General features: G+C 43.0%; 1 protein-coding gene and 3 long non-coding RNA genes across 12 annotated transcripts in view; 1 reads left to right on the forward strand and 3 right to left on the reverse strand.

Moving 5' to 3' along the window:
- nav3 (neuron navigator 3) overlaps positions 1-25,532 on the reverse strand; it is a 321,307-nt gene that overhangs the window by 29,026 nt on the left and 266,749 nt on the right. For 5 of the 6 annotated variants that reach the window (XM_063217173.1, XM_063217171.1, XM_063217172.1 and 2 more), the window contains 10 exons: positions 24,060-24,214; positions 23,621-23,809; positions 22,043-22,095; positions 20,894-20,914; positions 19,381-19,404; positions 18,547-18,570; positions 18,189-18,266; positions 12,646-12,729; positions 1,116-1,227; positions 542-669 (listed from right to left, as the gene is read on the reverse strand). In XM_063217173.1, the coding sequence (XP_063073243.1) occupies positions 542-669; positions 1,116-1,227; positions 12,646-12,729; positions 18,189-18,266; positions 18,547-18,570; positions 19,381-19,404; positions 20,894-20,914; positions 22,043-22,095; positions 23,621-23,809; positions 24,060-24,214 (868 nt within the window). Of the gene's footprint in view, positions 1-541; positions 670-1,115; positions 1,228-12,642; positions 12,730-18,188; positions 18,267-18,546; positions 18,571-19,380; positions 19,405-20,893; positions 20,915-22,042; positions 22,096-23,620; positions 23,810-24,059; positions 24,215-25,532 lie in introns of all 6 variants that reach the window. The other variant, XM_063217169.1, reaches the window with a different exon arrangement.
- LOC134463851 (uncharacterized) lies at positions 2,089-4,308 on the forward strand. 2 transcript variants are annotated; one of them, XR_010037810.1, is made up of 3 exons: positions 2,089-2,530; positions 3,538-3,609; positions 3,732-4,308. It is a non-coding gene; the product is annotated as an uncharacterized LOC134463851 (long non-coding RNA). The 2 variants fall into 2 exon arrangements; XR_010037811.1 differs by lacking the exon at positions 2,089-2,530 and adding an exon at positions 2,571-3,112.
- LOC134463852 (uncharacterized) lies at positions 4,253-6,881 on the reverse strand. Of its 3 annotated transcripts, none has more exons than XR_010037813.1 (3): positions 6,785-6,881; positions 4,715-4,875; positions 4,253-4,624 (listed from the first exon to the last, which is right to left on the reverse strand). It is a non-coding gene; the product is annotated as an uncharacterized LOC134463852 (long non-coding RNA). The 3 variants fall into 3 exon arrangements; XR_010037814.1 differs by having other exon boundaries at positions 4,715-5,094; positions 6,785-6,875; XR_010037812.1 differs by lacking the exon at positions 6,785-6,881 and having other exon boundaries at positions 4,715-6,176.
- On the reverse strand, positions 8,912-10,882 carry LOC134463853 (uncharacterized). Its single transcript, XR_010037815.1, has 3 exons — positions 10,317-10,882; positions 9,844-9,998; positions 8,912-8,975 (listed from the first exon to the last, which is right to left on the reverse strand). It is a non-coding gene; the product is annotated as an uncharacterized LOC134463853 (long non-coding RNA).

Genomic DNA, 25,532 nt, shown 5'->3' on the forward strand with positions numbered 1-25,532 from the left:
GTTTACTCACGGAGTTAGTACGAGACAATACAGCAGACAATGATCTGTATCTTCACTCTACTTCATCATCATGCTTTATAAACCAAAGAGAACTAAGATGGTTTTCTTGTGTCATGCTCTATCTCAAACACAACGTCACGCTGAAACATTTGCAGACTCTTGAACATTTCAAGCCCAGTTACTTTGTTTATCTTGTGTAGAGGCGATGATATGATGCAACTTTTTCAAAGCGTTATTTTCAGTGTTGTTGGGCAACATCGTGATTGGCATCTAATTTTTGTGAATTTTTGAAAATTGTCTGCTGATGATCTGCAGTGCTTCTGCATATTTTTTCATCTCATTTTTTTTTGCAAAAGAGACAAAGTGTCCAAATGACATCCAAAAAGCCCCATACATTTTTCAATTTTTTTTCTAATGCATAACCTGTTTCAAGAGAATTAGCATGGAGGTCATTTTGTCCATCACAGATGACGTGCGAGTTGTCCATTTGCCCGAACCCCTGACCTCAATGACCCCTGACACCTGTGACCCTTGAACTCACCCAGCTCTTCTTCTTTTTCTTCTTGTCGTCTGCGTCCTTGGCACTGCCCAGGCTGGAGTGGCTGGCCGCACTGTTGATGCTCGACATGCTGTCCGACGAGTGCTGCCGCCTGATTCGCTGGTCAGCCCCTAAACACACACACACACACGGACACGGACACGGACACGGACACACACACACACACACACACACACACACACACACACATACACACACACAAAAAAACAACAACACAAAGACACGCACACACATGGTAGAAAAACATCACACAATGATCTGATTCATATACTTTCCTCACTTGCCTTGCCGCACTGCACCCACATTGAACCAAGTATGAGGAAATGGAAGTGAAATTTGTTTGCTGTCCACAGGCACATCTAGTATAGGCTACTAGAGATCTACAGTGTGCACACTGTACACTTTCATCCACATGAGGATGAGTCTTATTTAACTAAAAAGCCACAAGTAGCTTCACTGGTACCTCTGCTATCGTGATCATAAAGACACTCCATACACTTTCATCAGTGAGACTCTCATTTAGCTCCAAAGCTCCAGTGCATGGTTGGTACTGTACCTCTGGTGGCGTGATCGGGGCCATTGAGTGCCACCTGGATGGCAGTCTGCGCGTCTGTGTTCTGGGACTTCAGTGCCTCGATAGTATCCCTCAGCTCTGCCAGCTCCGACTCCTGAGGTACAAGATGGAGCCCACTGTTAGTTCATGTCACATGCATGTTTATAATGCAACATAGACTGAATGAATACATAAATGCACAATACATTCATTTGTATCTCTCTCTGTCTCTGTCTCTGTCTCTCTCTCTCTCTCTCTCTCTGTCTCTGTCTCTGTCTCTCTCTCTCTCTCTCTCTCTCTCTGAACCACACACACACATACATCCACTCACACACTCACGCTTGGAGCACCACATGCACGTCCACAAGCACACACACACACACACACACACACACACACACACACACACACACACACACACACACACACACACACACACACACACACACACACACACACACTATACACAGAGTTAGTGTTCCTTAACAAATAATTCGTAATCCCAGCTGTCAACGTCCTCTGTCAGATATGTCCTGATCTGTCATCTCATATGGGCAGTAAGTAGATTTGGGGAGGCATATGGTAGGAAATATATGCTGTGCGTGCATGCGTGCGTGCGTGCATGCATGCGTGTGTGTGCATGTATACAATACATGTGTGTGTGTGTGTGTGTGTGTGTGTGTGTGTGTGTGTGTGTGTGTGTGTGTGTGTGTGTGTGTGTGTGTGTGTGTGTGTGTGTGTGTGCGCGTGCATGCATGCGTGTGTGTATGCGCGCACGACTGCATGTTTGCGTGTTATGGAGAGGTTGAAGTGGAGGTTCCAGGGGGATGTGTTTCCATAGGGAGATCCGGACCAAAGCCCCAAGATGGATTAAAATGTGTTGAGCCATCATCCTTCCTCCATGCACCACCTACATTGTTTAACCTATGTACTCGACAACTTTCTACTGAAAAGCATTATGGCGTCATTATGTGGACAAAAGGTCCACGAGCGCCACTTACTGCCCACGCGAGGTATTTTATTCTGCGCGCGCGTGTAGACACTCTCGCGCGCGCGATTTTGCTCTGCGCGCGCGCGCAAACGCTGCCACGCGCGCGCAAACACCGTCTCACGCGCGAGAGGTGACATGAATTTCCTCACGCGCGCGAGCAGAAATATGAATATTTAAATAATCTCCTCCCACTGATTAGCATAACCAACGAGGCGGAAGTTTGTTTAGTCTGAAATAATCAGACACAGATCTCAAGAGCAATTGTTGATATCGTTGCTACAGTAACTGCAGCTGGCGTTTACTGACGAGTGGAATGACTGAAGGTTGCACCTCTATTGCTTACCCATTTTTATGAAAACATTGTTTTTTAATTGTTTATTTCATGGGCGAACTTGTTGAGATTCGCAGACAGCAGATGAGGAATAAAGTGAGTAGACATTTCATCAAATGCTATGGTTCGTGTCCTGTCAAGCTTCATTTTGCTCACGACGAGTGCGTTTTAAGAGCTTAAAGTTAGCAGGCTAGGCATTTGGCATGATGACAAAGTTGTTTTGCAAAGAAGACCAAAATGCACGTTTACAGAGACCTTAAGTTAACATGTTGTAAGTGCAATGTTTCACTGAAATCCAGCTCCGTGTGCTGCATGACTGAGAGACATAGCCTACCGGTACAAACCTGTTTCCTACGATGGTCCAGTCAGATATTTGTAATGTAGGCTATAAGGATTCAAGTGTGTTTGATACTTTTGCTGGTAAGCATTGCAATAAAAGAGGGAGCCGGATAGTCAATTCAAGCGGTCAGATCAGAGAACCTTTATTGAAATCGGTTGGAACAATCATTCATTTTGCCACTGTCGTGTTCTCCATAGCTGGTGACGACAGTAGGCAAGACGGCCGCAGTTGACTTGAGACCGGAGACCGAAATATGGATTTTGTAGGCTATGTATTCAGCGATCCACAACGGGTATACACAAGGAGGTCTACATAAGTCATTGGATATACACAACTAGGTGAATTTAGCCTACATTGCATCAAAGAGCTCACTCTGTGCTTTGGAATGAAATGTGGCTAGAAAATGAACCGTGCGCTGAGTATCCAGTAGATGGCGTCGACACACTGTAAATAAACAATGACACTACAATACTGACACAAGCACAATTAATGATTAGGCTAGAAAGATCACTTTCTCAAAGTACTGCAATTACTCCCAGGAAGTTGACTGGTTCGTGGAAAATGGTAGCCTCTTCGTATATAGAGTTGAATAATTGAATCTTTAAGAAGTGACATAAATGGTACAGATCAATACACTGTATTTACCTGCTCTCTGTGTCACTTGGCTAGTACATTTAATGCAATGTGATACCAGTGCAATGCAATACATTTAATAAAAAAGGTGCAGACATTTAAAAAAAAATAAAAAAAAATCTGCCTTCAGTTGCTGATCGGCGGCCCTTGTACGGAGGTTGTCACACACAGCCAACAAAACCACATGGGCAACATGGAAGAGGTCAGTGTGCAGCCCAGCTTGTCTGACCCAAGCCATTTAAGTGGTTAAAGAATTTAGTGAATCCATCTACACATGCCATATCTGCAGGGGCCTAATCTGTCTACCTTATTTACATGTTGCAGCAATTGCCAAAGCTTTTGGGCCTTTGCCTGGATTTCATCACACAGCAGCAATAGGTCTCTAGGACTCTGGTTAGGTAGCCTGTATACACTTTATTTCTGGAAGGTGATGTGGGTGTCATGTTACTTCAGCAAGCAGCACAACGCATACAGTTCATAACATTTCATCCAGGCAAGTTTTTCTCATTTTCATTTAGGGAGCTGCCAATCCCAATAGTGGTAACACAAGTGCAGAGATTTCATGTAGACTATGGAACTCAACTAAAGGGGTCACTAGTAACATAATGATAACAGCAATAGCAACACCACACGCACAAAGTAAATTGAATAATTTTTGTGATTCCAAATGACCTATTCTTGATGAAGGCACAATCTCTACATTTCTTTGCTGTACAGGAAAAATCAGGCATACTGCATATCGGCAGTTGGTGAGATGGCGTGGGAGTTCGTAGGCTATGTTTGGGTTCCACTGCAATCCTGTGCCGTCACAAAGATCTGGCAGATCTTTAAATCCACACATCGTACAGGTTTCCAGGATGTGATTTATTTGTGGCAAATAAAAGACAGTACACCTGAATCAGATGTATTTGTCATAATGCATTTCTTAACCTCAGCTATGGTTTTTAAACAAACCCACAAATGTATATGTATACACTGTATAGTATAAAAGAAGGACTGAAGTGTTACAATATCATACATCACACACACACACGCACACACCACACACACATCGTCGGATCATCTCCTCTTTTGGGGGTTACACATAGCCGCTGCTCAACGGTGGGGGTGATGGTTGCCTCTAACGTGGAGAAGTGTCAAAGTCTTGCTGTAGTGTAGGTCCGCTTTACTTGTCCTTGCCCGCTCTCTCTCACTGTTGCACAGTAGTGTAGTGCTGCCTATTGAAACATGTGGTAGAAATTATGGGAAGTGATAATTTTGTTTATTCTGTTAATACATTCTGAGGTTACTGAGAGGTATGAAATTACCTGCTTAGGATGCCATGGTATGTGAACGGCTTCATTTTTGGCGCAAAATGGTTGATGATGTTGTGGATTATGAGCTGATGTCTGGTGACCTGATGCCATTTTGTTGATGTCTTTCACCTAGCCAGTGTCATTGAGGTCATCAACGTTTCCGGCCGCCTTGTCTGTAATGACAGGATATAACAGTATTAAGAACATGACATATCACTGTCGCTCAGTAGTATTCTACATCTTGTCCAGACAGTGTACAATAATTCTAATTGTAAAGTGTAGAGTGTAAAGGGTTAACAAACTGGCCACACCCTTGGATGCCAGGCATGTTCTAATCACCACTCAGACTGTGTTTGTAGAGAATCTGAAGAAGACTGTTGAGGTACGTTATCCTGCCATGAAAAAATAAAACGCAACAAAAACGATTCTAAGTGTGCAGACTCCTCACTCTGAAAACTACAGTTGACCTTCGTACTGCACCTGTGTGCACAATCCTCTCCTTCAAGTAAAAGTATTCAAACTACACGGTGACTGTGGTACACTTTTTAGGTACATGTGTGTAGAAAATTTAATTCAGACTTGCGCTTTACATACGATGTGGTTGTGTTTGGGTATCCGTACACCTGGTAGGAACCCATGTCTGGGTACAGACAAGGGTTTGACATTAATGTTTTGCTCTCCGGCCACAGTTGGGTTTTCCCAAGTCACTAGCCACTCTGGTTTTCTGCTTGCCACATTTTTGCTCACAGTTCTTTTCATTATCATGCTAAACCAAGAGGGTTAGAGATATGAACACATAATTTCTACATGTACAGTGGCTCCCAAAAGTCTACACACCCCTCTTCAAATGTCAGGTTTTTGTGATGTAAAAAAAAATAGAAAGACAAATAAATTCACAGCTTTTCCCTCCTTCAATCGAAACTATTAATCAATGCAATGCAATGCAAAAATGTACACGCCCTTAAATTAATACTTAGTTGCAGCACCTTTGGCCTTCATTACAGCACAGTCTTTTGTGGGTAAGAGTCTCAGCATGGCACACATTAATATGGCAATATTCGTTCACCCCTCTTTGCAAAGCCCTCCAAATCAGAAAGACTGCGAGTGCAATCTCCCACAGTCAGTCCTCTTCAGATCACCCAACAAGGCTCCCTTCACTTAAAGTATGGTGTTGTTGGGGTGATGTTTTGTGCCAAATATACCCTTTCGAATTATGACCAAAAAGTTAAATCTCGGTGGAGTACATTTTGCAAAAAATACTTCTGTAATCTCCCAAATGCATGTGGGAAGATGTATTATGGTCAGGTGAAACCGAGGTTTAACATTTTGGACATAATTACAAAAGGTAACAACACCTCATTGCCAAGGTAACACCAAGCGTAAAGTGAAGCATGAAGGTGACAGCATCATGCTATGTGATTATCGTTCTTCAGTTGTAACCGGGGCTTAAGTCATGGAGGTTGGAATTTAGAAAAGTTCCACAGTGGCCATTGTATTGGCATAAAGGGGGAGGGGATGGGCCAGTGAAGTTAAAGTCCATATGCCTCTGTGAATAGATGTGATTTCAACGTAGCCAGTGTGGGGGCCTGGCGTATGTTGGGAGGTAGACTGTTCCAGAGCGTGGGGGCAGCAACACAAAAAGCTCTGTCACCAACAGTACGGAGTCTGGCTCGGGGGATGATGAGATTGTCCTTTTCAGAAGACCGCAGAGACCTGGACTGGGAGTGGGAGAGTTCATTCCTGTATGACACGGAACATCTGTTGGGCAATCTGAGCAGGACTGTGCAGATGAGATGCATTCGCAATCTGTCAGATTTGGAGTACTTTTTGCAAAGATACGTGTACAAATATTGTCACTTCTATGTTTGCCATGCTGATAGACTCTTACCCAAAAGACTGAGTGCGGTGATAGAAGCCAAAGGTGCTGCAACAAGGTATTAGTTTAAGGGTGTGCATATTTATGCAACAATGTTAATAGAAGTTTTATTTTCTATTCTTCCCTTTTAAAGCTTTAAGTTTGTTTTCTGTCATTTTTTACGTAACAAAAACCTGGAATTTGAACAGGGGTGTGTAGATGTTTACCTCAATCTAACTGCTTCATCCCGTTTCATCTTCCGTCTCGGATTGATGTTGAGGAGCCTGGTCGGTAGCATACCTGCAAGTGCTTCTTCCACCGCCTGAAAATAAATAATACAAGAGGGAATAATATAGACCGATTGGTAAGAGTATGCACCAAGCAGCTGAGCTGTCTGCTCATTTCGAGAGCTGTAAACGATTACATTACGGCCATAGAAAGAAGGCTGGCTGCACTGCTGACAAGTTCATGAATCTTGATGTAACAGTGCATGTAATTTTAGCATCAACAGGATGTGACGCAAAAACGTACATCCATTCAACAGGGCAAATATTTGATGATGTTATTACCATCTTATAACAATGACGACTTGGCCTGTATTATACAAACCCCAACTCCGATGAAGTTGGGACGTTTGGTAAACAGTGAATAAAATCAAAATGCTATCATTTTCAAAACACTCAATCTATTCATTAGACGGAGAATAGTAAAAAGACAACATATTAAGTGTTAAAACTGAGAAAAAATATTGTTTTGGGGGACATATGTACTCATTTCTAATTTGATAAATCCAACACGTCTCAAAAGAGTTGGGACGGGGACAATAAATGGCAGCAAATGTCGAGGAAGACTAAAAACAAAACAAAAGACAACAATTAACAGTTAAATACATTAACCGATGAGATGATTTTATATAAAAAAACAGTGTTAATTCCTATCTTGGACATGATTTCACCAGCTTAAATGGTGGGTGTATTCCTTGTCATGTTTTGCAATGTTTTCCTTTCTGTAGTGCTTACAGTGTGACAGGTCTTGACCAAAAACCCACCATTTTATCACCTGTTGGTCCTTATGATGGAGCCAAACTGTTAAAACATAGTAGAGAATGCAATTTGACCTTACTATGTGGCAGTAATCGAAGATCTCCCTTCAAAATATAATGCATGAGTGGCTTTTCATGCTGTTTAAAACCCATTTATACCATTCAGCACTGTATTTAACTCTACAGATGAGTGAGAACATCTTAACCAATGCACTACTGCACCCACATGCCATCATGGAGGCTGACTTTTGAAGCTAGCACTAATACAAGTTGGATGGTCCATTTTTACTGTAGCACAGGATGTGCAATGCTCTATTATTGTCAAAAAGAATGGACTTCTACAACTTCTGCTGACTTCTGTAAGCAAAGGACAGTTTCCCATGTCTTCTGGGTCTATTTCAAGTGAGCTCAGGTGCTTAGGAGAATGTTACACCCCTGTATCATTTTCATGCATTAAGCATTCTTAATATGGTCAATTTTCAATAGCTCTAATTCCTGGTGTGCTAGAGTGAGACTACAGCCAATATATATTTCATGATGTCATGAACCTATACAACGATTTTATTAACAAAAATATGTCTTATATACACTCAATCGTGGTAAATCCAAGGGAATTCAAAAATGTATGTAATCACTATGGTAATTATTCCCTTTGCATCTTTAATTCTGAGTGACTCAGCCTCTCTGTGATGATCTTATACCTGGACACCTATATTGTCCGTCAGTACAATTCATTTTGAAATGTTCTTCTTTGCTGTTTTATCTTATTTGGATGTTTACTAATTTTCACTGATCCCCGTCCCAACTCTTTTGAGACGTGTTGGATTTATCAAATTAGAAATGAGTACATATGTCCCCCAAAACAATATTTTTTCTCGGTTTTAACACTTAATATGTTGTCTTTTCACTATTCTCCATCTAATGAATGGATTGAATGTTTTGAAAATGATAGCATTTTGATTTTATTCACTGTTTACCAAACGTCCCAACCTCATCGGAGTTGGGGTTTGTAGTTCTCAGAGTCGCCAAGAATGCCCAGCTTCCTGCTTGTTTAGCATGACACAGTAGGTCATGCTCGCATTAATTAGTTAGCCTACTAGCCTACTAAAGGACTTGTATTTATAATCAACATAAATCCACCGCCAACAACTGAACTAGCCTAGTGGTCTATTTACATGTCAAACATGTCCCACACAGCACAGACAGAAAAGAAAAGAGAAGATAAATCATTGTAAGCTGGTCTTTGTCATTCACACACTTTGACAGTGTTTCCTAAATTGTGGCAAACAAGTGTCTTGAGAGCAAATACCTACCTAGGCTCTTAAACAGCACCTTCCTGCATTCTGGTGTCCAACTTCAGGAATGGGTCATCATCTCTGTATGACAGCATGCACAGAATTAGTGGTCAATATACAACATTTTTATAAAAGTAAGAGTATGCACATCCCACCTCGCTGAGGCCAGGTGCAGGACAAAGGCGCGTCTAATAGTGGAAAAGAGTAGAAGTCCGCATCCTGTGGCTCCGCTTTGAAAATGTATTCAGGTCATACAACCATGAAGACCCTGTTGGGGGTCAGCTGCTCTATGTTTCCCACAGCCCATTGGTCCCACAGCTTATTCTTGCTGCTCCATGTTCCCACAGTTATTCCCACAACTATTCAAATATAGGCCATGTGTTCCACACCTGTTTATTGTTAACACTACTACATAAGCTTGAGGCAGTTTTGAAAACTATCTCTGAACTACAGGAAGCCACATCTTGAGCAGTCACCTATAGCAGAAATGACAAGATCTGAAACGAACTGACTAATTTGAAAGAAAGGGCCCAGTGCATTTAAAAAGAGAATGCAGACAGCCTATTTCAGGGGACTCAGAAATACTAGGCAGGGCACAGCATAGAGAGAGATCCAGGAGCGGTGGCGTTTAAACGTGACAGAAATCCAAGTTAAAACTTTAGAAAAGTGAGTTATTAAAAAGTCACTGGACTCGGAGGGAGGAGCAGGCCAGTCCTGTTCAAAACCCTCCCCACAGCCAAAGCTAGCATGCTACTTTGCCATTCATTTGAAGGAGACACCGCGGAACGGTGCAATTATCTCCAGCACATACATTAATTCTCCAGTCTTGTCTAAATTTAAATGTAGGCTATTCCTATGGCGAACTATTCTCAGTTTATTATTATTATTATTATTATTATTAGAGGGTTGCTAAACACATGTCAGTTGAATATTGACTGAACAAACTAACCTCGGTCTGCGAATGATGATTCTCCTCTTTGGCCTCTCTGAAGTCCAGGCGAAAGTTGGCACAGCATCCTTTATAAGCTTTGTGATAACACGGGTGGTCTTTACAAAACACTGCTTCTCAAAGTGCTCAGAGCAAACCTTGGTCTCAGCGTTGATCTGTAACCATAAATACCAGGGTATGCATTTTAGTTCGTTAGCAAAACAACTTGATTTTGGCACAAGTAGGCCGATGCTACTGGTTCTGGTAGCACAAAATCAGTGGCCATCGGATCGCTTACCACACAATTAAAAGCCTAATCTTGAAATAGCGATCTGGAAATATCATATAAATGTAGCGTTGTGTAATTACACATTCATATTTTTTATTTCACCGAGGCATTCGCGTCATTAGGTTACATGAGTCATGACAAGTTTGACGAGCTAGCTTATTTGTGCTAGCTAATGCGTATGATTGAACATAATTTTGCATCTTACCTTGAAATATGGACCAGGACCCCTCTAGATGTGATTTATACATCCACTGCGAAGTGCCTGCTCTTTGGGGAAACGGTGGAAAGTCTGTCCACGGTAGGATTTTTTTTCTCTTTGAGGACGAACATTTGGGCACACAACACAGCAAGTGAGGCGCCATGACAGCTGGTGCGTTGCCGAATGTACCCCTGAAGTGTACCCCTCAACGTCTTTAGAACGTTCCGGGTGAATAAGGCGAACATAGACATAGCATATTGACACAATGTTTTCATCCACCAAAAATAAAACGGTTTTACGAATAAATATGTGAATGCCCTTGTCAGCAGCAGCCGTGAGTTGCGTTTCAGTTGTGTTTCAAAGGTGGTCGGTTGCAGTCACCGTAGCAACGATAGTCTATTCAATTGAGATCTGAGCTCTCTGTGTTTGACTATTATGGACTAAACAAACTTCCGCTTCATTTGTTATGCTAACCAGTGGGAGGAGATAATTTAAATATTCATATTTCTGCTCGCGCGCGTGAGGAAATTCATGTCACCTCTCGCGCGTGAGACGGTGTTTGCGCGCGCGTGGCAGCGTTTGCGCGCGCGCGCAGAGCAAACTCGCGCGCGCGACAGTGTCTACGCGCGCGAGCAGAATAAAATACCTCGCGTGTGCCGTAAGTGGCGCTCGTGGATGTTTTGTCCCGATTATAACACCATAAAAGCTGCATTCGAGAGATGAAAGAGAAGCTTTTGCAATCTATCCGGAGTAGCACGGACTGACGATATGGTTTTGGGAGGGGGAGGGAAGGTTTAATTAAAAGTCTGTGTCTATTTAACAAAGATGTCCCTGGAAAGCGATGGAATTTAATTCAAGAAGGATTAAGGGGTGGTGGGGAGGTGGGGTGGGGTGATGATGATGAGGATGGCATGGGGAGCAGCTTGTATTTGGACTGGTTCATTGGTTTGTTGCTCAGATGTGTGTGTGTGTGTGTGTGTGTGTGTGTGTGTGTGTGTGTGTGTGTGTGTGTGTGTGTGTGTGTGTGTGTGTGTGTGTGTGTGTGTGTGTGTGTGTGCGTGCGTGCGTGCGTCTGTGTTTCTGTATGGGGTGTTGGTGAGGGGTGTTGGTGGTTGGTGTGTTGTGCAGGGTGGGCTGCGTTATGTGTTCTGTGGACACCTTGCTTGCATACACACAGAATTGCACTCTTGTACTTGGGACATGAATGTTGACAAACAGACAGAGAGACAGACAGACACTCTCACACCGACACACACACACACAGACACACAGACACAGACACACACACACACACACACACACACACACACACACACACACACACACACACACACACACACACACACACACACACACACACACACACACACACACTGCTTCTTTAACATCATTCTTATTGAGCTGTGATCATAAGAGTCGGTGTGGGTTAATCACTTTTTGTCTCTATGGCATAAAATGCCCATACAATAACAAAACAAAAGCACCTTTATGTGTTTCAAATGCAGTGAGACATCACAGGAAAAAAAAAAGTCTTTCATCTGATGCAAAGCATCTGTGTGACTAAAAATAATCTGCCAAAGAGGGTGTTTTTCATTCAAACACGTCAGACTAACAACTGTGCAACAGCCTGATCAGACACCTGTTAAAAAAACGTAGTCTCAGAGAGTCTCAGGCACCTGAACAAATGCCTAAACAAAGCATGTATTGCACTCCTTAAAGGTTGTGTTACTTCATCCTTTGTTCAAGTTTACGACAGAAAAGAAACTTTCTCTTTTTTTGGTGTGGGGACATTGTGGTAGGCAGTAACATTTGAAAGTAAACATTTAAAATGGGTGTGACAAAAAGTATATTGATAAACATTATTATTATCGATAGGAATATATTTTTGTAAATATGCATAAACTGCAGGCATAGGCTAGATGGCTGATGGCCTCTACCAAATGAATATAAACAGTCTATGAACAGAAATGTTTAATTCTTTTCAAAGTGAGCGAGAGCTAAACTGCTGTATATCAATGGATCATCTCAGCTGCAGTTTTTAAACTAATACAGTACTGTACAATTACTAAATAACATTTGGGAGTCTAAGCATTGCAGACAGCGTGCTGCATCATAACATACTATGTTCATTCAGACTGATTGGAGACTCTATTGCAGGCCTTTTGTTGTGGACTCTATGGTAGCTGCATTTTTAAAGAGTAGATACACATACGTACATTTGGTAGTCTAAACAGTACAGCAGATATGTTTCTGTGGACTCGGTCTGAGAGTTTGAAGGAGTAAATATGTGCATTTGGCAGTCAGACATGGTGGTGTGGACTCCAGGGTACACTACCTTCTGTTCCGCCGTCATGGTCAAGCTCTGCAGCCGACAGGTCATGTTGGCGAGACTCTTCTCAAACGCAGCCACCAGATGAGCCTGTCAGGACGGTTCACACAAGAGACAGAAAGAGAGAGAGGGAGAGAGAGAGGGGGGGAGGAGAGAGAGAGAGAGGAAGGGGAAGAGAAATACAAACAAAAAAGGAGGTTAGCATCTCACAAAGGGCCTTGTGACATGACATTGCAAAAAAATGGGAATGCACTGGGGTGGAACTGAGGGCACATGTCAAGGTGGTGAGTGTGGGGATCAAAACATTTTCCTGTTTTTGTTGTTGTTGTTGTTGTTGTTGTGTGTTTGTTTCTTCCCTTTCTCCTAATCCTGACAAAGTCAGATGGCCCAAATCAAAAATAAATCCACCCTGTTTATCTCGAGTCAGTGTTGTTCTATCACCTTTTGGTCGACATGATGCTAAGATAAGCCTATGCATCTGTTCAGCATGATTCTTCTTCACAGCAGCAAATGTGGACGAAAAAAAAAATATATGAGGTGTAAAGCCCCAGTACATGCAAACGCACACGTTTGCACATCCAACGCAAACGTGTTATCTCTCGATATCTCGATACTGCACACAGCGCTACATAATATCGTCCCTGCCAGGCTAGCATGGTATGAGAGAGATGTAGAGGGCAGGCTAGAAAATGTAGCATCAAACATCAGTCCAAAGGTAGTTTGAGCCAACTAGCACTAGCATGAGCCCGGAGGCTATTACGTCTTCATTCACTGTAATGGATGTGGTTGCAATAGGCACGGACATAGTAGTGCTACGGAAGCAGAAGCAGTACTGCAGTGAGCAATGCACCATCTGATTCGATTCACAGGGTGGAGAGTAGGGCTTTTTTGACAAACATGCACACACAGACGCACTACCCCAACCCCCACCCACAAACACACACGCACGCACGCACTTTCCCAGTTTGAATTAGCATAAATACTGCAATATTTTGACAGATGATGTATCACCACATACTTTTTTCCAATTTTAGCTAAAGATCATTAGAAAACAAAAACAATGAGCAAACAATTTATGGTAATAAAAGTCTTTTCATGTTAATTGACTGCATATCCTGTGCCGCACAACCCACCATCGCTAAGATATTTCATGTGGTCATCATTCTAAGAATAACTACTGTGCATAGCTAAAGCATGGGAAACAGATACAAAACACTAATGGTACTATCATCTTCCTCCTTCTTCTTCTTCAACGCATTCTCAAAATGTCAATTTACTTTGCCATAAATAAAAAAGTATCTCTTCTTTATTCTGGATGCACAGACATATCTACTCTATGTCATCGTTATCATCATCATTCTTCCTCTTCCTCTTCCTCATCCCTTCTGTCCCACAAGGATTAACCTTTGCGAAATGTCACATGTCCAGACCCATCCGGAGAGCTCAGCGTGATGTGCTCTCGCCCTACTCACCCCCTGCCCTGTCTCGCCCACATGCCCACCTGTCCACTTGGCCACCGTGCGTCCCCATGCGTGCCTTCCTTGCTCCTCGTCTGGCCCGGCGTCTGCATCCGTATCCGGATACGCATTTGAGTCTGCGACTGTGTCTGTGTCTGTGACCGCTTAGTGCGGAGGTCGTGCTGGGTCTGTGCCTGTGCCTGTGCCCGCTTCGTCCGGAGGTCATGGCTGCCCCTGACGACGCGACCCCCAGCCCTGACCCCCGACCTTTGGGTGCCCCCACCACCACAAGAGGGGTAGCTGTTCAGGGGAGGCCATATCAGAGAGCTGGCTAAAATGCTGCCTCTTCTCTCGGACATTCTCAATGCAACCTTTCAGGTAACACACTCATTCATACAGTACATTCACACAAACATGCTGTACACACACACGCACACGCACGCACACACACACACACACACACACACACACACACACACACACACACACACACACACACACACACACACACACACACGTGCACGCTCACGGTTTGCTGCAGTGCTAGCAGGAACACAGCAGTGGCCAGGGCTGCTCAGTCAAGTGCTACTGAGCACAGTAGGAGAAGGAGGCTTGGATAGGGATAAAAGGGTGGAACAAGAGTGGAGGAGGGAGGGGAAAAAACGGATAGAAAAGCATGGAGAGAAATGGAGGGAGAAGTGGTGGGGATGGAGGGAGGGAGGGAGGAAGAGAGAGAAAAGAGGGCAAGAGGAGTCTCAGTATGTGGGGGGGGGGGGGAGCAAGGGGTTGGTGGGACAGGGAGAGGTGATGAACTCTTAAACCCTCTCGTTAATATGCAATAGACTGAGGAATGTAGTCCAGTTTTGGGGGAGTGGTAGTGGTGGTGGTGGTCGTGCTGGCATTTGGCTGTTTTTAGGACTTTAAAAAATGATATTTTTTCATCTGTTTTGATCCTGTTTACAAGGTATGTGGATGACAAAAAAAACATTGCGACCAGTGTTTTAGAAATCTCTCTTTTAGTTGGGACCTAAAACTTACGTGTAAGCAAAAGGCCCAAACAAATAGAAAAGTATGCATTCACAAACATGCCCATGTAAACATGGTCTTAGTGGGAGTGGTGGAGTGGTTGGAGGCATCGGAGGTATTGGTGCTGCGGGAGGTAATGGCAGTGGACCGAGACGAAGGCCACATTGCTTCAAGTCACTCTGACTGAACTGTTTTCCACAGCTAATCCCTCACACGCGCACGCAGATCTGCACACGCACACACGCACAAGCACACGCACACGCACACACACACACACACACACGCATACACACACAGGTCTCCCTTCATCCATAATGTTCTTTCTTTTCTTGCTGTGATTGTGTCCTTATCTTGAACGGACACACGTATGCAGTAAATGAGAAAGGTGCAACAAAACGTTCTCGATTTAGTGTCATGTTAATTATCTGACACCCACACACTCATCGGCACTGCAATGGACTATTCATTTGGTTTATTCAACTGGCTAAAGTGTGGCGCTAAATTCCAAAACCACTGACCTTTAAGCAATTAGCAAACAGCTTTCCACCTTCATAACATATGCTGCATGGAAGAGAGGTGGCCATCTGTGCAGGTCCGGTGAACTGTGAATGAAGTAATGTTTGTCTGGCCTAATATCCGTATGAAGTTTATAATAAAAATATAGCACAACAAGGGCTGGGGCTGAAAGGCCAAGTCTTCCATTGGCATACTGAAACCTTTTTTGTCCTAACAGGGATCTGCCCATAACGACTTTGACATAACGTGAAAAAAGGTCATAGGCCAGTTGGCACTAACAGACACCTTCGAACACTGAACATTCCAATACATTTGAGGCATGTATAAGTTGCATCCTGTGGCATAGACACTTACATTTCAAAAACTATTTTCTTACTGAAACTGACTTTGAAAACGGAACCAATCCAACTTCAAAGAGAAAAAAGGGCTAATCCTCAATTCTTCCTGCTCTGGAATATGCCTCAACCAATGAAAAAAGGAAAACTTTCTTTGGATTTAATTCATTTAATTTAATATCTTTTGGTTTCATTCATTATTTAGTAATCTGATTAATTTGCCAGTCTGTCCAGTTACACCCAGAGGCATTTGGATGATATCAGTTGAGCTTGCCTCTAAGAAATTCCTGTCTATTTTGGGGATTTACAAGATCAATCTCTTGTCTAATACCTTGGTGGCTCCTGGTAGTTCCTGGTAGGAACCCAAAATGTAGACACAGGGGCCTAATAAGTACATTCCTTTGTTTAATGTGACTGAATGAGCTTAACTGGGTTTAAGGTGAGGCATTCAACCAAACTCAACCTGCACTTCATCAGCATAGTTTCACACAGTTCACAAAATAACCTCACATCATCTCTTGCAAAATGATTAGACAGAAGTTCTCATTTTGTTCACATACCCCCGCAGATATTTCTCAAAAGTTGCCTGTCAAAACGAGCCCACACCCTTACTTTTGAATACCTTGTTTTTCTTCTGTTGAAGCAGTGGCAGCCCAATAGTTCACCCTAAAAGCTCACTTGTTCTCCTTTCTTCCTCCTTTCTTCCCCTCATCATTCCACTCCTCTCCTCTCCTCTGCTATTTCTCCTCTTCTCTCCTCTCCTCTGCTATTTCTCCTCTTCTCTCCTCTCCTCTGCTATCATCCTCACTGTCACTCCATCATCATAGGTGGGAGAGCTGTGCTCCTCCTGTCTCACGCTTGATCACGCACTTCACACACACCCCTATCAAACTGAGTGACAAGAACGCTCGGTATGCCCAAGACATGGGTGTACACGTATGCATGCATGCACACGCACGCATGCTCACGCACTCACACACACACGCACGCACGCATGCGCACACACACACACACACACACACACACACACCCACCCACACACACACACACACACACACACACACACACACACACACACACACACACACACACACACACACACACACACACACACACACACACACACACACACACACACACACACACACACACTTGACAAAATCGGAGCGAGAACAAGGACAGAAATACAAAAAACTTGATGTCTGAGCCTCTTCATGCCTAACACACACACACCCCACCCCAACCTCATCCCTAATCCACACCCACCTTCCCCATCCATCCTTCACCTGAAACCGTGACTTGCTTCTTCAAGGCAGGCTTGCCTCTGTAAACAGATGCTCACCAGTCACCATGGCTGCCCCCCCCTACTGGGTGTGTGAAATTAGGCAGCCCCCGGAGCCCAACCACCTGCTGGGAGAGCCTTTCTCTCCGAGGGACAACTTCTGATAAACAAGAGGCCATTTTCCAAAGCCTCCCGGCTTTTACAGAAATATGCAAGTGCGACTTCAAAAAGTCTTTTTTTTTATGCCTGGGTGGACCCATACTGGGCCTCTGCTGTCAGAGTTTAAACAGTCAGTCACAGTGCTGAGTGCTTGCTGAGTTAAAAGATAAGGATTAAAACATCACACCGCCCAGCAAACGTTCAAGCTTCTGTTCCTAATTCATTTGAGCGACTGGGGTGAGCAGATACCAGAAGTAAATGCAACAGCTGTCAAAATGTGTTTGCCATGCTGGGATTGAACTGACGACTTATTCGCTAAAATTATGATGTGATTTGTTTATGAGCAAATAGTGGAAATAATGAAAGTGTTTCACATTTGTCAATTTGATTACACAGCACACAACAGTGCACACACTAAAACATTCCATTTCTGCTTAACCCATTAACCATTTGAGCAGGTGGGTAATGCGACCAGTGGATTTTTCACGTATGATAATACAGTAGGGCTTGATTGTCACTTACCATAGGCGTGCAGAGATAGGGACGAGGTGGTGTAACGCACCTGCCCCTTTGCCTTACTGGACACAAAAATGCCCTTTTTTAAACTTTCCTTTTTATTTTTATGTCACAATTTACTATGATCATCTATGGTACAGATACTTGTTCAAGAGTGTGTGACGATGCAGCTGGAAGTTCCACATGTGCCCCCAAAGCCCCCCTTGAGCACCTGCCCCCTGAAATGTCTGTGCACTCCATTTACGTTACATCACTTACGTTGGCAGAGAGCTGTGAAGTCAGCGCCGCAACCTTTTCTTGGGAGGCGTCCAGTTCCCTCCGCAGCTTCCTAATTTGCTGTTTAATAGAAACACACAAACCAAACTGGGATTACGAGTGTGTTCGCCACCGTTCAAACAGCAGCACAGCCATGCACACTTTGATCCCTTTTTTAAAACAACTCCCCTTACAGTATGCAACCTGCAAAAGAATAAAATATGTCTGTTTACAGCAGGTGACAACCACTTAGGGCCTTTCTAGAAAAAATGCAAACAAACAAACATGTTAGGAAAGTGTTGGTGTACGGATGAAAAAAGGTGTAGTGGGGGCACCATAAAAGAAAGTAAATGCCATTTACCGTGGTATTTTGGACTGTTTGGCCCTTGATTGAAAAGAGAAGAAAACAGTTAAACCTAGGCGTCCAGGACCATTTGACTTACATGGTGGACATATCATTGTTATTATTGTAACACAGTTGCGGGGCAGCCATTTTTTTATTGCATTACAGCACAGTATTAATATAAGCTAGGAGACCGATTTTAGTTCTGAGGATTTAGTCTGCTGAAGTGCTAGCTAAAGAGGTGCAGACATGTACTGATTAAGCAAAGCGCGATTAAAAAGGAGGCAAAAAGCAGGTAAGGCAAAGGTAAGCCAAAGCGGATAAGAAAAAAGTGACAGGAGTGTCAGAAGACGTCCACACCAAAACCAGATAGCTTTAAAATGACTGTCAGTAAAGTATGACGTGATGGGTTTTTCCAAATGATGTGCTCAGTGCTTGCATGGAATGTGTGTCATAGTAGGCTACCATGTTGATGTTTAGTGGCTTCCAAAAGTGGCTTGCAAAAGGTTATGAAGGTAGAATTGAAAATAAAAAGTTTTTTCATAAAAAGAGAAATAGGGCCAACTTGGGCTAAAAAATGTTTGAAAAGAATTTATGACATTATAGCATTTTTGGCAAACACTTGTATGTGTTTTGAAACATTTGAGTCAGTGATTTCAAAGAAAACAAGCTGATTTTGGACATGGAGTGGAGATATCACTGCCTTGAGCTTTGATCACTTTGATATCCCCGTGGGAAGGAAGGACTTTGAAGCACACTAGCAGCCGCTCACATAAGCAAAACTCATATGACAATCATAAAGCACTCATAAGGAACACATAAATCACTCATAAGCAGAGAAAAGTGTCTCACCTCAGAGTGGGCCTTCTCCTCTGTCTGTGGAGTGGAAAATAGTAAGTGAACATTAAACACACAGCAAAACAAAAACAACACCACACATCACAGACATCCCAACTACATAATGAAAAATGTATTACATATCTATGAACCCCTAAGAATTCCCAAATCCTCTAGGCCTAAGTAATGTCAGTTATATACAATAGAGGATTTTGACAATAAAGTATACTTGACTTGACTTGACCTATGTACAGTATGTAATCTAAAGTACAACATCATGGCACATTCCCTAAAGTGACAAGGACAAAGGGGAAAAACAAAACAGGGGTGAGTTGTTAGCCTGTTAGCAACTTCGGTAGTTGCCAATGGGAAAATGCATTGAAAACAACAAAGTAGCTAATGTAGTAAGCAACTTTGGTTTTGAGAAATTCACCCCTGAAATGTTTCTGGTGCATTTAGTGCCCACCAGAGACATTCCCATGTCCTTTTAGGGGCCTGCCTGACATCATGCGTATCTACAGCTAAATGTCTTACTTCGCTTCTCTTCATGATTTTAGCAAAAATCAATCTGTGTTGCTACCCCTCATCCTCTAAGTGAAAACTCAGCAATCAGCTATTATTGCAGTTTATGTTAGTACCAGAAGCACTGAGATTTGGGGTTGACAGTTAAAAACCTTCTTCAGAAGGCCATATATTTTAATAGACAGAGAATTAATGTTAATAAAAACTACAGGGCACTGGACTGGACTTGCTAACTACAGTAACTAATGTGTTCTTCAGGAGACTGTGTTCTTTTGATGGGATGGAGGAAGAAAGAAGGAAAAAAAATATCCGATGGCGTGAGAGGTGATTGATGATGGAGATCAATGAGAATATGAGTATAGTAGTTCTAGTAGTGTGTGTATGTGTGTGTGTGTGTGTATGTGTGTGTGTGTGTGTGTGTGTGTGTGTGTGTGTGTGTGTGTGTGTGTGTGTGTGTGTGTGTGTGTGTGTGTGTGCGTGTGTGTATGTGTGTGTGTGTGTGTGTGCGCGTGTGCGTGTGCGTGTGCGTGTGTGTGCGTGCGAGAGAGAGAGAGAGAGATTCCACAACATAGATGTACTATCTTTTACTGTAGTGTGTTCAGTTGATATTTCTATGATTCTTTCATGATATGAATACCCTCTGAATTTGTATGCCTTCTCTCAAACTTAGGCCCAGACGCATACATATCAAGTCAGTCTCAACACTACGTAGTAGGTTATGTACATAGAATGTTGAGCTTGTTAGAATTAGTGACATAAATCAAAATTCAAATCAACGTTTCATGTATGAAGAACAAATATTTGTAATCAACACACCACAGTCACACAGCACAACTATTATCACCCATCCAAACCAAAGGGCTCGGTGTGTGGTTAATATTTCATAACATTTTGATCAATGTCTGTTAGCTTTACATGTTCTGTCTTGTACATTGGGGTTCAGTGTGTGCGATACAAACACTGGTGTGTACTCGTAGATCATGGCTGACAGCAGAACTGGGTTTACCTTGTCCAGAAAAGATAGGACCTGGAAGCAAGAACATGGACGAGGTGTGTGAAGAGGTGGCAAAGTCACATACAGCAATGCCACATAGCATAGGAGTGCCTAGTCTGCACTCTTAGCATTTTTAAAATTTAGATTATGATAAAGTACATTAGCTATCATTGTCCATCTATGGCCTTTTTGTGTGTCAGGAATATGTCTGTATAAACTGTACAGTGGATTTGGTATGTGTATGTCCCGTCCCTTTCTTATTGTGTGTGCAGATTGTAAGACGGTCAGCTTAAATGATATGAGTAGAATTGTGTGGTATTGTTTTTTTTTTAATGTGAAATAAAAATTAGATGGAATGCTTAAATGGCCAACAGAAAAAGGACAACAGAAAATAATATCCAGAAAATTGTTCAAATTTAAATATAATCAATGAAACAAGTAGACAGTGTGAAATTGAAATGGGAAAACAGATAAGAGGTAGATGGAGTGAGTCAGAGTTAATCAACTGGTGCTGCGGAAAGTCATTTCCACACATACCAGCTAATATCAAGTTTGCAATGAACTTGTCTAAACTCCCTCAGCCACTCTGAGAAAGTTCTCTGGTAGGTCCAAAAATGGGAGAAACCCCTTGTAATTGATTTCATCCCCTTTCCTCATCCCTGAAATACCAAGCCTATAAACCTTATCTGTTGTTGCATTTGACTCAATGCCTCCAGTCTCTTTCTTAACCCCCAGAGCTTATTTCTCCATACCCATCCGGTCCTCTGTATCCCAGCCCTGCGTGCCCATGTATTTATTTCCCTTTGAGAAGGTCCATCTGGTAGGTAGTGCTGAGAAGGCAGGGCAAATTGAATTCTCAAATTGGATTCTTTACATTAGGATACAGGGGGGCTGGCTGCTCTCCGACAGCAGAGCTCAGGCAAATCTGTCTTAGCTACGCTGGCAAATTAATGTAAGAATCTCTACCGTGACAGATGACACCTGTCCATCAAGAAGTTGCATATTTTTCTCGGTCTGTCAGCGTTGCCAATTAGGGTTTGAGTGTGCATACTGTCTGACAATGAGCCTGGATTGAATACTATGGGGCGGTTAAAAGGAAGGAGGAAGATGAGGAAGAAAAAGAAAAAAGAGGAAGAAGAACAGTGAGGGAGTGTTTCTTACCGCTGAATAAAGTGATGAGGTACTGGAGACCAGGGACAGTGATGATCCATGGACTATGGCAAGAGAGAAGGGACAGCAGGAAGAGAAAATGTTGAAATTAACCAACACATTTATTTACACACATATGTTCAGGTATGTGCACTGGCTGGTGTAGGCTTGTAGTACCCACCCACGGGTAAACAGGACCATCCAATCAAAAGCCTACATTAATTTTGATAAGCTGTTTTACCAGTAAAAAAAACAACATATGCATTTTGGGCTAGGCCCTCCCTTTTTACTTCTGGCTACCCCTGTCTGTGTGAATAATAGAATCACTTTCATTCAGAATTATTTCATCCCTTACCAAAAAAAATAAATAAATCACATTCATCCAGAGCAAACAAATAGATAAGAAAGCGTCAGTTTTCTGTCATGCAGAGCTTCTATTATAAGCTGTTACCAAAATGGCAATGATCATGTCTTAATCTGTGACGAAAGACTCCTGGTGTCTGAAAGCAATGCTTTCATGTACTGTATGTAGTCAAGGTTTTTTTCAGCAAACAGTGAGGTGGAAAACCGGCGATCAAATCTGTGTGGCAGGGCTACAGTGCCTGCCAGTGTGAAGAACACACTCTGAAAAGAAATGAAAAAGGTCCGCAACAATCATCAATGTTCCAAATATCGTACCATTAAACATCTGGGAGCATTGATGAGTGTTGCTGACCTTGCTTATCTTTTCTTTTCAGCTTTCCCGTGGAACTACTGATGTACTTTATGTGTCTGTCGCTGTCTGTCTCTCCTCTTGGAATAAAGAACAGAGTCCCCATAGTCAGTGCTGTCCTGGAAGGATCTGGAGTGGTTGATGCACCTGGGTGTCTCTATCTAGGCTGCCCTACAAAGGCAAAGTGTAGTAACTACAAATCTGGTCAAACTTGATTTTAGACTGAAAAGGGTCTTCATGTCCTTCATCTTTTGAGAAAGCCTAATGGTCCAAATGTGTCCTGTTCTAGAGATAATATTATGTCAAATTTGCAGGAACAACAATATCCAACCTAATACCAAGGGTTTGAAGGCATTCTATCAAGCCAATTTAATCATCAAGCTTGACCCACAGTTTTAGCAAATCATTCACTGTAAATGTAAATCATTCAAATAACATGATTTTACATGTTATTATAGTCCTATACATTTTAATAGGCTACATCTTGTTGCTGAAAAGAAATCATATATGCCTATTTGCTTCAAGACTAAAAAAGGTCTGCAATACTGAGTATGCTTCCAGACTTGTTATTCCTGGTTACTGCCTTGCCTCTGTGAAGAACAGAAGTCACCTTCGTCACTGCAGTCACAAATTTATCCGGAGTGGCTGATGCCCCGAGGTCTGTCCGCCGGGGAGGTGGCACTGTCCCCCAGCGCTTGTAATCTCTAGAACGGAGTCCTAGAGATGCTTAAGTCCTCCTTTTTATCTGGTTTGTTTGTTTGTTTGTTTACGTTTCTATTGTGTCACGTCTCCCTAGTTCCTCCCGTCTTTCCCCTCCGTGTTTACTAACATTTGGAATAAATGAAAACATTTTATTGCAAAAAAAGCATTGAAGTCACCTTCGTCAGTGCTGTCACGGAAGGATCCAGAGCGGCTGATGCCCCTGGGTCTCTCCTCCAGGGAGGTGGCACTGCCGCCCAGGGCGTGGCCCTCCCCGTACAGGTCAAAGGAGTCCTGGGTGGGGATGCTGTTGGAGCGGCTCATGCTGGGCCCGGGGAGGTTGTACTGGGCCATGGTAGTTGGGCTCACTGAGATGGATATGAGAGGGGGGAGGGGGGTATAAGGAAACAGACACACAGGCAGGCAGGCAGACAGTCAGTTAGACAGACAGACAGACAGACAGACAGACAGACAGACAGACAGACAGACAGACAGACAGACAGACAGACAGACAGACAGACAGACAGACAGACAAAAACGTAACGTGTTCCAAAACGTGTAACTTAACACTTGAGCTTGACTGCCTATTGTCACACTGCTTAATTTAAAGACACTTACGCAGGTTCGAGTAGTGGTATTTGCCAGCGTTGGCAGAGGCATCTGGTGGCGAGAGAGGCGATTGGCTTCCAGTGTCCTGCAGTCCACCAGTAGAGTGGGAGCGCAGCCACTCCTTCCCCTCCTCATTGGACGTCTGCCTGGAGGAGGGCGGGTACCTGGACCAATCACAGAGAGGAACAGATGGACCAATTAGAGAAAGAAGGATGAGTCAGGCTAACTCATCAGAAACCATGCATGTGGTCACAGAAGCGTTTTGTGCCAGTTTTCCATAACAAGTGAGCTTCAACAATACAAAGGGGAATTTGAAAAACAAAAAGACCATTCACGATGGCCAAAGTTGGAGGATGAAGAAATGTGCAGAGGGATTAACAATACCGATTACGCTTGTTCTTCTGACAAAATCTTTGGTTGAGTCAAGTACTATATAAGTCAGTAACTACTTCTCAAGACACTTGCAGGTTCAGGTGAATGTTGGTTGAGCACACCATCCAATCTCAGAGTCAGAGAGGGAAGAGGCTTTTTAGATTCAGCTCAAATCTTTCCTATTTAGAATTGCAAGCCATACACAGTCAACACGCACCACTGAATATATGGGAAAGAGGATACAGGAAGGAATAGCTGTCTGCCAAAATACCAGACTTTTCCTCTTTGACTCAATAATAATTCCAGCAGGGGGTCCAGTGTTATCATGGGCACACTCAACAAACCAGACTCTGCTTAATCCAAGAGGCGATAATTGAGTTCACACTCATTCCTTTGTTATGTTTTTTTTTACTTGCAGACATCTGTGTGTGTGTGTGTGTGTGTGTGTGTGTGTGTGTGTGTGTGTGTGTGTGTGTGTGTGTGTGTGTGTGTGTGTGTGTGTGTGTGTGTGTGTGTGTGTGTGTGTGTGTGTGTGTGTGATAGAGTGAGAGTGAGAGTGGAGAGAGAGAGAGAGAGAGAGAGAGAGAGAGAGAGAGAGAGAGAGAGAGAGAGAGAGAGAGAGAGAGAGAGAGATTTTTCCTGGTCAGACTCAATAGTTCCAAATAGGTGCCATTTCCTCTAGATTCAAGCCTTGTATACTATCAAAAATCTCCATTTAGCATCGTCATAGATATCTTTTGTTTAAAAAAGCAGTAGAAGACTGACAGCTGCTTAATCCGTGGAGGTGCCTCCACTTTGCTGACTTCAAATGTCTTTATGATATCAAAGAGCTCCAGATTCTTCACTGATTGTTCTTTGTGTGGCCCAACGCTTAGGACACACAGAGGACTATAATTGGGAAGCATTGAGCTTTGAAAGCCAGGCAAAGAGAAGAACATCAGACAAAGCAGTTGCTGAAAGAGACTTCTCTTTCCGCCTACTCATCTTTTGAAAAAGTTAAATTGATGCTTTGAACCTCCGACAGCTTTCCATCCAGACTGGCTGTGAAGCGGCCTTTTTGTACAACGCAGTGATTGGCTTGGCACTCCCAAACGTAGGTGAGTTGTGCTA

This window comes from Engraulis encrasicolus, chromosome 15, assembly GCF_034702125.1.
Source record: "Engraulis encrasicolus isolate BLACKSEA-1 chromosome 15, IST_EnEncr_1.0, whole genome shotgun sequence".
Taxonomy (NCBI): Eukaryota; Metazoa; Chordata; class Actinopteri; order Clupeiformes; family Engraulidae; genus Engraulis; species Engraulis encrasicolus.